We start from the raw sequence: 12,314 nt of genomic DNA on the forward strand, positions 1-12,314 counted from the left end.
TACTTAACACCATTGGATTATACACTTCAAAATGGTGAGATACTTAGGAGAAAACCTAATAAGATACATACAAGAACTCCACACTTAAAACTTCAAAACACTGTAGAGAGAAAGAAAAGGGACAGAAATAGAAATATCTACCATATTCACAGGGTGGACCATTCAATGGCTTTAAGGAGTCCATTCTCCCAACGTGCAATCCCACCCATTGAAATCCTAGCAGGATTTTCTTCCAAATTAGTTTCACTTATGCAGTGAAAAATAACTCTATCATGAGAAATTTTTTTAAAAAAAGAACCAAGTGGGCACAATTAACAGCACCCGTAAGGGGCAGACTGACATCATGTACCTCCGGATACAAGACCCTGAAAAGGAAACATCACTTGATCCGCTTTTCAGTAAAAAAATGCATGGCCAGAATCTAACATCATAGTCATAACATCATAAACATCAGCCAAATCCCAATCCAGGGACGTTCTGTACAAAAACTGCCTTGTACGTGTCAAACATTTCGATGTCGTGAAAGGCTGAGGAACTGTTCCTCACTAAAGCAATATGGAGGGCATTCTGTCCCAGGGAGGGGGTCTCCACAGAATCACTGAGGCCATGAAGGCAACTGGAGAGTGATGGCAATCTGACATACACCCTGAATTTGAAGCTGCTGTTCTGTAAGGAAACACGGTTGATCTTAGGGAATACGCACAGAAGTATTAAGGGGAAAAGGGTGTGATGAATGCAACCACTTCTCAACTGGCCCAGGAAAAGTAACACTTACAAACATGCACGGGCAAGTGATAAATCAAATGAGAAGGGATAAGCCTGGGGAAAGAGATCTGGGACTACGTATTACTCTTCGTGGAACTTTTCTGTACATTTGAAGTAATTTCAAAATGAAAAGTTAAAAAAAAAAAATCCCAGCACATACTTTTGTAGAAATTGATGAACTGGTTCTAGAATTTACTTGCAAATTGCGAAGATACTAGAATGGCCACAACAATCACGAAAGAGAGGAAGAATGAGGGCGCATTTACACCATCTGATTGTACGATTTACCGCGTTGTAACTGTCGAGACAATGTCACATTGGGATATAAGGACAGGGCAATAGGACGTGATACAGAATCTCAAAATAGACGCTCACCTGTGGTCAACTGATTTTCAATAAAGGCACTAAGGCATTTGAGGAGGACCATACAATCGTTTAAAAAACAATACTGGAAGAACTGGATATCTGTACGGAAAAAATAAACCTGAACCCATAACTCTTACTGTACACAAAAACTGCTTTTGAGATAGATCCCAGACCTAACCATAAAAGCTAAAACTATAGCATTTATAGAAGACAACACCGGAGAATGTCTTTATAGTATTGAGACAAGGAAAGGCAAAGATTTCTCAGATACGACGCATAAAAGAAAAAAAAAAAATGACAGACTTACCAGAATTAAATCTTCCTGTTCATCAAAAGACAGCACTACAAAAATAAAAAAGCAAACCACAGACTGGGAGAAGACATTTTACGTATTTGACAAAGGAATCATATACAGAATATATAAAGAACTCCTATACCTAAATAGGAAGATACCACAGTAAAACTGGACAAAAGCCTAACAGACACTTCACAAAAGTGTGGCCTGAAAAGACGGCCCACTTTTGGTGATGGGAAAATGTAAATGAAACCACCGTGAATCATCACAACACAAGATGATGAATGGCTAAAATCGTACGAGGCCACACTTTGGCGTGGACGTGGAATAACTGGAATGTTCACACACTGCTGGTGGCAGTGTGAAAATGGAAAGACCACTCTGGGGAAGAGTCTGGCGATTCCTTATGACTTAGGTACACATTATCATCTGACCCAGTAATCGCACAGCCAGGATGCATTCTAGAGAGATGAAAACATGCTCACAAAAATACTCGAACACGAACGTTCATAGCAGCCTTAACTGTAACTGCCCCGAAGTGGAACCCAAACTTCCATCAACAGGTGAATAAACGTATTGTAGTATCTTCATAAAACAGAATAGTTATCACCAATAAACAGGAATAAACCACAGGAACAATCATTCGGATATTACATTCCATGAAAGAAGCCAGACCCAAGGGTCTCCCCAGAGGATGTAAGCACCCCATGGCAGGAATTTTTAGTGTTTGTCTGTTTCCTTCATTGTCGTATCCCCAACACCCTGAGTAAGGCCTGGCACATCCTGGGCCCTCAATATAAATCTGTTAAAAGAATGAATGATTTCCTTAAAAATGAAACACTGTGTTTTATATTTCTGAATCCAAGACGAAATGCTCCTAGCCTCCAATTATACTGACGTCGTATTAGATGTGGCAAAAGCGTCCACGTGATCCAAACGAACACGCCCGACACCCAAATTCATGTCATACAAACTCAAGTCTGCAGCACCTCTTAGAAATACTCACTACTGCCATGGCCCTCTCTAAGGCGGAGAAACGGCGGCTCCGGCATTACCGGTTTACCTAGAAGTTAAGTGTAATTCTCCTCTACTGTGTTCACGGGGCTGGCCCCTCCCGGGCAAACCTTGGAAGGTTGGTATTTCCTTGGATGACTTTGGAGATCGGTGTGTAAAAAGCATTCATCCACGCATCATAGGGCATACCAGCTAATGCATGGGCTTAAGTGAAAACAAAAGGCTAAGTGGAAGCATTAAATGTGTTACTACACGTCCAGTGCTAATACTCTCGTTGCCGCTAAAGCGCAAACGTCTTCGCCTGTGTCGCCTGCGTGGTCTGAATGAAGGAGAGTGTGCGTGTTCTCTAACTACTTTACCCACGATGATCTCTTCAGTCACTTGTTACCCACATCGTCCACTCTTAAAATGAACTACCTTTCTATCTTTTATTCAAGTTCCGTTGAATCCCAATTCTGTGGGATTCCGGGAGTTACGTTTTCCAAGAAATGGAACCTATCGTTAATGAGAAGTCACAGAGAAAAAAAAAAAAACAAATCAGGCTGGCTTCTCTCCTCCCAACAACTCAGTTTGATTAGGTCGGTGGTTTAATGGCTTTAACATCAAATGCTCTGCGTCAGCCTTCTGCCTGAGCTAGTTTACTTACCAACGGTTAAGGCAGCTTGGTTTCTCCTGAAGTCATTTTTAATCACTGGCTTGGCAGTCTCAGGTTTTGTGTTTTTTTCATAGTGCTATTTTCCCGTAATTAGGATAAAGTTTGAACTCGGTTATGACAGTTCCCTAAAAATACCAGTGGAAGCAGTTGGAGGGAGCAGACAGCCGAGTTCTGTTTAGACACGCCAACCGTGGGGTGCCTCTGAGTCACCCGCCTGGAGATGCCCATGGCTGAGGTTGGGGGCCTGGGAGTGGGGATTCCAGGGCCACGAGCATTTGGGTGGTGAGTAGCCGAAGCCTCAGAGTCACCTGCGGTTTGCGAAGTAAGAAAATAAAGGGGCTCAGGACGCAGCCCCAAGGAAGACGGTTTCCCAGGGGCCAATAACGAACGTAAATTGTATTTGTCCAGAACAACAACACATCTTCCATTAAGCAGTGTTTGTTGAAGCCCATTATGCGTGCACACACTTTGTGGCCCATGAACTCGGCCCGGGACAGCAACGCAGGAAACACGGAAGCTCTCAAGTGCAGGTTTCGGGGGCCACCCGGCCACCGTGCAGCCATGCCACTGGGCTACCCCGTGGTGTGCGTACGGGTCTGTAGTCATGAACACGAGCCACTTTTTAAGAGAGCAGATAAAAATGAAACCCACATATGAAACGTGAGACACGCAAGTGTTGCATTAATCCCCTCACGTTCCCCAGGCTGCTACCTGAGTAAGCTATAATAACCCTGTCTTTGAACCTGCGTCTGTGGGCTAACAGCCTGTTCTGAAAGGCTTTGTTCCCCATATACACACCCTCCACACCCTCCCTCCAAAAAGATGAAAGGAAGAGCAATGTTTTAACGGTAGTAAATCCCTCTACCTCCCCCCGACACACATGAACCGCTGTCTGGCGAACCGCCAGAGGCTGGGTGTGTGGGTGTGTGCGGGCAGCAGCTGGGGGCGTGACCTTGGATGGGAGTCACTGCGGCCGTCCCTGCTCGTGTTTCCGGACAGCAGCACGTCCCAACGCTGACCCGCGGCACTCGGGGATCGGCCAAGGCTCCGCTATTACTCACCGCTCAGCTCCCCATTTGGAGGCCCCAGCACCCCGCTTGTCCAACAAGGAAAGAGCCTCGGGAAATGGCCCAAGAGAGGAGTCACAGGTGGGAAAAGCGGGTGACACTCCAGGGACGAAAATGGAGAACGTGTGGACACATCTGGCTTAAGCCCACTGATTTCCCCCTCTTTCCGTCCTGGTTTTGGTTAACTTCAGAGATGCCACAAGGAGGCGGAGGTTAGTCTAGAGACCCGTGATCACGGTCAAGCGTGGGTACCCCCGACCACCAGGTGCCCGATTACAGAAGGTCATCTGCCACCACAACGCAGCAGATCAATTCAGCAGCCTCCTGAAAGAATAACTCCCCCCGACCGAGGGATTTCAGGCTCGAACTGCAAAGCTCCCCAACTCCAGGAGTTCTACTATGCAACATAGTATGTTCAAAGGAGAGAAACTACACAGTCACCTCTGTGTCTGAAAAAGTAACGGCAAAAACTGGATTTCTATGCAACTCTAATAAAACACAAACTGACAAAAATCCGGATGGAGGAATAAAAAGACAATGGCCAGGAGACCTAAAAGACACGGTCCGGGAATAAGGCGGATGTATGTGTCAGCTTAGGCTGCTGTGACAAATGGCCCAGATGGGGTAACCTGACTTCTCATAGTTCCAGAGGCTGACAAGTTCAGTATCAAAGTGCTGGCCTCTTCAGCCCCTGGCTTGCAGATGGCCGCCTTGTCATTGTGTCCTCACACGGCAGAGAGAGAGAGTTCTGATGTGTCTTTCTCTTCTTGTAAGGAGAAGTCTGGTATTTCTTACAAAACTCAGCACACAAATACCCTGTGAGCCACACTCCTCCTAGGTATTCACCTAACACAAATTAAAATGTATGTCCACCAAAACGTGGATGAGAATATCCTTAGGACCTTTCTCCAAATAGTCAAAAGATGCAAACTACGTAGGCATCCATCAACAGAAGAGTGGGTAACCAACCGGTATGGTTATACTGTGGAACATTCTTCAGCAAAAAAGCGCAGTGGTCTATCGATACAGGCACAGCACAAATAAATCTCAAAAGCGTTATGCTAAGTGAAAGAAGCCAGCCGTAAGTGGCTATGTGCTGTAGGATTTCATTTCTATGAAGTTCCAGAACACATAAAACAAGTCCATGGTAGAAAAAAGAACAAAACAAAACAAAACAAAACAGAACAGTGGTTGCCCGAGGAGGAAGTGAGTTGCCTAAGAAGCTGCATGATGGAACTTTCTAGAGTGATAGGAATGTTCTGTGCCTGGACATGGGGTTTGCACCGCAGAGATTTTTTGGCATTCGCTGGACCTTATTAATGGGATACTTAAGATCTGCGTGTTTCATTGTATGTAAGTTTTTTTTTTTAATGTCTATTTATACTCAAGAGAGAGACAGACAGAGACAGAGTGTGAGTGGGGAAGGGTCAGAGAGGGAGAGAGAGGGGAAACACAGAATCTGAAGCAGGCTCCAGGTTCTGAGCCATCAGCACAGAGCCTGACACGGGGCTCGAACTCACAAACCGAGAGCTGAAGTCGGACGCTTAACCGCCTGAGCCACCCAGGCACCCCGTAAGTTTTAACTCCAAAAGAAGAAACAAGACTAGGACACAGTCACTGAACTCTTGTCAATGATTTCCCCGCTGCAATATTTACGTACAGATACACAAATACCTATAACTGATCATGAAACACATTAAACAAATAAGTTGGATTGATGATGGAGAGACGGGTGATAAGGTTAGCACAGTGAAGTGTATGTAAACGGCAGGGTCTGGTTGGTGGGTATATGGATCCCGTGTTCATCGTCAGATCCTTTCTGCTTTTCCATATGCTTGAAATTTTTCCTAATAAAATGTCAGGGAAGAAAAGAGCATCTCAAAGCATGAAGAAAATGGTCCTTGACACAACAGTTCAATGTAGATGTTAATTTCCACCAACTTTATCCTACAGTTCATTGTAATTCCAATCAAAAACACCATCGGAATTCTTCAAGGAAATTGGGGTGTTCTTTAAGACCTGATACAAACACCTTAAAATTACTGGTGACTACTGATAAGTGACAGAAAAATTTTAATTTCTATGTGATCAACTAAAAATCACGAAGGAACAATGTGAGGGCAGTGGCCAAAGACAAGGAGACAGGTGACAGAGTGGAAACATGAGTGTCCAGAAACAGCGAGCAAACGTCACTGGTGGCAGGGAAAATAAAGTAGTCGATACCAGTCTTTCTCCTTCAGAGTGGCAACAACGAAGAGATTTATGGGAATCACCTTGGAAGTTAGGGAGAAACGGGTCCTCCCTTCGTGGCAGGGAAGGAACCCGCACACACCTACTCGGCAAGATCACCGATCAAAGGTGATCCTGTGCCCCTGCGTGTCTACGCTTCAGAACGTCCCCCAGAGAAACACCAGCCAGCCTCGGGACACACACAGGGAGGCCGCGGTGGATGTGGGTCAAGGGAAATGCTGCTCATCACTGTGGGAATATCACACGCTTCTCCCGGGACAGAGAGAGGGAGAAGGACAACCCGGGAAGTTTAAAATATACTGACGTCCTGGGCATCAAACATGTCCAGTGTAATATCCTTTATGTAAAAAAGTGCACGGCAGCCAGAGGAAACCACTCTCCAGATACACGCGTGTGCTAAATGCTCAGAGAGGCCTTATCTGGCACCCACCCAGTGGGAGAGATGATCCTGGGGGCCGGGCTGGGGGTGGGCCGGGGAAACTTTCACTGGACCAGAATGGCCTGAATGGTTGATCCTTCATTAAACGCATCCTTAATTAAAATGGATCCTTAATTAAAAATGAGAAAAAAATAAATGCAAAAATATTGCTGAAATTTTTATATAAAATGGGACTATAGTTGATATTTACATGTTTAAGAATTACATTATGATTACATATAAATTATATTTTGTATCTTATTTCCCAATAGTGTCTGTTTGCGTTATAGAATGTTTATATAAAGTTTACAAGTATAAAAAAATAAGTCCACTTTGAAATCACACACATTTTCTCCAAAGACTCACAGCTGTGCCCCGGACGATGGCCACACGCATCAAACACCACAGCAGGTGACGCGGTTGGGGGCGGTGCTGGGATTTCCGTGGGAATGGCCTCCCCATTTCCCAATGTGCTCGGGACGCCCGGGTCCTGGGTGGCCCCAGCAACCTGGCCTGTACTCCCACACACGCCCTCCAGCCTTGTAGGGTCACGGTCACGGAAAGGAACGAGCAACCGTTGCTCTGAGACATTCCTCCCTCACCCTGAGCCACGGAAAACAGAAGTGTTCCGGCCCAAGGCCAGCACGTCGCCATCTTGTGTGAAGTCCAGCCAGCGTCCAGCAAATTCGGCAAAGACATGTGCTTGTTGGATTGAAAAACCCGGATTCTTACATAACGGAAACCCTCAGGGAATGAGAAAATGGTTCGAGGAAAACAGATACTTACTGAAAGTTATGATTTGGGCTGTGTGTTGGACCTAAAAAGGAAAAAAAAAAAAAAGATAGGCTATTAATGCTTTATAATTTGGAATAAATCTTTTTTCCAAACCAGCCAATGGTAAAGGCAGCCACAGCCCAATGCACTCATTTGTGGTGAGCCGTCCTCGGGCCCCGGGCTTTGCTGCTGCCCAAGATTATACGGCAGGGACGATGAAAAACCACAAAATATGGAAGAGACGCTCTCTGTGTGTGCAGAAACGTCTAGAGGGATTTTTGGGGTTTTCGCTGTCTTCCCTCTCTCTCTCTCAGCTCATCCAACCTTGACTCACAAGATCTGGTTACTAACAGGGGCCCAGATGGTCTGGAGCCTGTGTGACAGGGCTGGGGCACCCGTGGGGACCATCTCACAACTGGGATGAATGAGAGAGGAAGCGTCCCCTCCAGTCGTGTGATTTCCCCGCCACCTCTGATGGGCACAAGTGTGTGGAACCATCAATGCGCTCCGCTCTGGGTTCTGCCTCTCAGCCGGGCCCGGGCTTCTGTGGGTGTCCGTGTCCCCATCTCGGTGCGCGAGGCTGGCCTCCCCCACCCGGCGCACGGCCTTCCCCCTACGCCTCGAAGCTCACCTTTGTGTCTGGGGGTATTTTCTGCACTCCAGGTTTACAGACCATTCCATCTGTGTCTGTTTTCCTTTATGACTAGTAAATGGCTAACAGGTTAAGCCGGGACCTCGTGCACAATGGGAAAGGCCCCGGGGAAATGGTTTTACGGATTTCCTCTCTGCTGGCTCGTGCGTGTTCGGTTTCAGGCTGCAAAGTAATCTCCTGTTCCGTGGCTGCGAGCGCTGCTGGCTGATAACCACACGCCTGGGCCGCCCCGACTCACCGAGCCGCACGAACAGGACGCCGGTGGCGGTAATGGTCTTCACCCCGTTAGTGGCCACGCACTGGTAGTAGCCCGTGTCTGTCGTGTCTAGATCTTGGATGCGCAGCCGAGAACCGTACTCCGTCTTGCGGATGATGACGCGCCTCGGCTCCTGCACGACCGGGGCATCATTCTTCAGCCACCGCACGGTGGGGGGCGGGTTTCCGGCCACCTTGCAGTGCAGGATGGCCGTCTGGCCTTGCACTATGGTGATGTTGTTCACCGGCTCCAGAAAATTCAGAAAGTAGCCTGCAGGGGAGAGAGCAGTCACAAAACAGCAAAGCTGAACGAGGGCTGGAAGAAAGGGCTGCCTGCGAGGAAGCCTTCCATTTTCTCTCATAAATACAGTCCGTTCCTGTCACTGGTGGGGATTACATTCTAGAATGTTCTGAGAGACATGCATCAGCAAACACTGAACCACCGCTCCCGGGGAAATACAGCGTCAGGTTCCTTCGAGCCTCTGGTCGCAGTATTTTCATCAATCGCGGCATAACCTCATTTTCTGTGTATTTCCGCTTAAAAATGCCTTATTAACACGTACTGTTGATTCACTGACATCGAGCCCACGGCTGACGCTGCTGTTAACTCATGCCTGAAAGAAGCTTATCTAACATGTGGTTTCCTACCTCGAGGCACATCACAGCCTTCTGGTGTTTAGGAACGCTAGGCCGCCCTTCAGCACTGTCCCCGGGGGGATTTTGAACTGCAAAATCACCAGGGTGCCTGGGTGGCTCAGTCGGTTGAGTGTCCTGTTTCGGCTCAGGTCATGATCTCACAGTTCATGGGTTCGAGCCGCACGTCGGGCTCTGTGCTGACAGCTCAGAGCCTGGAGCCTGCTTCGGATTCTGTGGCTCCCTCCATCTCTGCCCCTCCCCTACTTGCACTCTCTCTCTCTCTCTCTCTCTCTTAAAATGAATAAGCGTTTAAAAAAACTAAGCTGCGAAATCACCAAAACAAAGCACAAAAGTGCAGGGGAAAAAAAGACTATATAGACCCCAAAAAGTACCCTTGTTTACAGTATAAGCTGGGACAATTAGATGGGTGTCGCCTTCTTGGGCCTCAGCTAGGAACGTGTGCATTGGGCAACTCTAAATGTTCACGGCTCTGGGCACGCCTAAATGCCCCCAGTGCACCAGGAGTACTGATTTGGGGTTACACGTACACGTTAGGCAGTGGGTGAACTCGAAAATACGGAACCCGTAAATGAAGATCAGCCGTGTTTCTCTCTGCAAACGCTAGATCTTAATCCAACCTCAGGGACTCGTGATGTAATTCGCACTCGGAAAGGCCATCCCCCCTTCCGGCCACAGCACCTTAAAGCTTTGATGAGGAAAAATCCAAAACAGACAAAACAGACACACACTGAAAAATGAGCTAATCCCTGGCCGGGACAGAACAAAGGTGTCTAGGCCGAGTGCTGCCGAAGGCTCTGTCCCACGGCACCCCGGGCAGGAGCGGGGGACCCGGGCACAGCCCCACGCGGGAGCGAGAGCAGGCCTGACAGTGCCCGGGGTGCAGCACGAGCAGGGCTGGACAGTTGGGTTCAACCCATCCAGGGACGGGATTCTCAGCTGGTGAACAAGAGGAAGTGAAACAGTTGGCAGGGGAGAGGGGTGTGTGTGTGTGTGTGTGTGTGTGCACGCGCGAGTACATGCCTGGTGTGGGTCAGGAACTGAAAGATTACTCGAGATGGACGTGCACTGCTAAATTCCACAACACGTAAAAAAAAAAACCAAAACTAAGGCTCGACAGACAAGACGGTCAATCATGAGATGAACTCGCTTCAGATCAAAGGAATATAATTGAGCACTCTGAAAATGACCACAGAATACATTCATGTTCTGAATCTTTGGGTTCCTACGCTTTTTTTAAGCAGTGAGTTTGAAAGATTGAAAGACGGCACAAATCTGTTAGGACTGCCTTAATTGGATGGCAAATGACAGGATTTCTAGTGGGCCCTTGGGGTACATTTCACGGCATGGATGGTGGCCCCTAGATGTTGTGTGGCAGGGGGCAGCAGGGGGTGGGGACGCTGTGGGTTTTAAGACGAAGGGATGGTCTTACTTCACAAGGGAGAGTGGATGCATAGCTGTTTGTAAAGGTGTCACTAATTAGCAGTAATCATCATTAACCACATCATTAACCACATCAAGCTTCTACCTTGATTCTCTCCTAGCCAACCCTTTCCTCAGTGCACTCAAGTAAGTTGCAGGTGAGAATTCTCGCGGAGGGACACAAAGCTGGAATGTGGAACAACCCCCCAAAAAGACAGGCCGAACCAAGCAGGGTGGCATTCTGGACGTACACTCTTCATAAATGCAACTGCACAAGCTGGGCTGGGGGAACCCTGGTTCCCGCGGCTCCCACCTTAGACCCTGAGTCTTTGGACACTAAACCCGATGCGATCTGACAGTCTGCAGCGGTCACTTCGACACAATCTGGACCGCCCTGATTAGGATAAAGACACCACGTCACGGTGTTCTGGCCAGAGCCCAGCTTAATCGGGGGGGGGGGGGGGGGGGGGTTTCATAGGAAGGAAACTTCCAAGTTGCTTGATATTCAAATGCTTCGTCAAGGTTTGCGTAACATGAATGCACCAGGAGGGCATATAAAGTGGTCATCAAGCCGGAATGGGGGATAGCAAATGACACATTAAAATCACAATGCTCTCTTTTGGGCGTGAGCTGAATTCCCATCTCCCCTGATGGGAGAAACTGATGACAGTTTCTCCAAAGCCCGGTGACAAACCGTAGCTTCCCAGCAGGCACGGGCAACGGGTCTGTATTCGGGTAGAACAGGAGCATCGGCGTCTCTGGGCTGATCAGCAAAAACATCTACAAGGAGCAGGCCCTGGGGATCTGGGGGCCGGGACATGATGGTCACGACTGGCTCTCATCTCCTCCCTCTAGGGGACCAGGTTGATGGTACTTCTCCCAAGGCCTCCCTCCACTTTTAGGACGTTCGCACACATCCACCTGGGACAGCTCCGCCAGCCGGGGCTGCGTCTCCTGAAAGATAACAGGAGGATCTTCTTCAACACGGATACCTTCATCTAGAAAGGGAGGGGGAAGTGGGGGAAGACATCAGAGAGGAAGGTCAAGGGGATCGTTCCTTTTGAACCACCGAGGAGACTTGAGGAGAAGCCAGCTGGTAATTGCTGCACAGTTACCACAAACAGACCCAGTATCTGCTTCTCCAGAATATCTTTTTTTTCCATCAAATAGGTACGGAAACACGGAATTAATTCTTCACCCTGCCCGCCAACAGCTTCTCCTGCACTGTTGATTGACAATTAGTCTTTCGGTGTTCCCCAAGAAGGCTCCTTTCTGAGAAGTCAGAGTAGGGAACATGAACTCCTGCCTCTCCTGCCCCGTGCAAGGACACGGAGAGCAGGGTGTTACCCCACCCCACCCGGCAAGGTGCCGTGAAACCATCTACCGGAGTCAGAACAAGGCTTAATTCAGAGATGGTGCCGGTATTTCCTTTTTAGATGCTTCAGCCGTAATAGCTAACGTGGCCTGAAGAGACGCGTATGTGCTGGAAGCAAACACCTTATGCCATTGACTTAACCACTCAAGCACTCTTGGCTCTGTCTGTTTCTATGAGATATCCAGATCGGGTGAACCTATAGAAGCAGAAAGCAGACGAATGGTTGCCAGAGGCTGGGGATGGGGAACTTACAGAGTGACTCTTAACGGGTATGGGGTCCCCCCGTGGGGTGCTAAAAATGTTTGGAACGGAAGTGTGCTGATGGTCGCACGACACCACAAGTGTGGTCCTG

General features: G+C 48.0%; 1 protein-coding gene across 4 annotated transcripts in view; it reads right to left on the reverse strand.

Moving 5' to 3' along the window:
* The window catches only part of ROR2 (ROR family WNT receptor 2), a 195,767-nt gene that overhangs the window by 19,818 nt on the left and 163,635 nt on the right, over positions 1-12,314 (reverse strand). For all 4 annotated transcript variants that reach the window (XM_086684847.1, XM_086684845.1, XM_086684848.1 and 1 more), the window contains 2 exons: positions 8,495-8,782; positions 7,617-7,647 (listed from right to left, as the gene is read on the reverse strand). In XM_086684847.1, coding sequence (XP_086540973.1) covers positions 7,617-7,647; positions 8,495-8,782 — 319 coding nt within the window. The remainder of the gene's footprint in view (positions 1-7,616; positions 7,648-8,494; positions 8,783-12,314) is intronic.

The sequence above is a fragment of the Puma concolor genome, chromosome D4 (assembly GCF_028749965.1).
Source record: "Puma concolor isolate L17-30 chromosome D4, mPumCon1.1.hap2, whole genome shotgun sequence".
In the NCBI taxonomy this organism is placed as follows: Eukaryota; Metazoa; Chordata; class Mammalia; order Carnivora; family Felidae; genus Puma; species Puma concolor.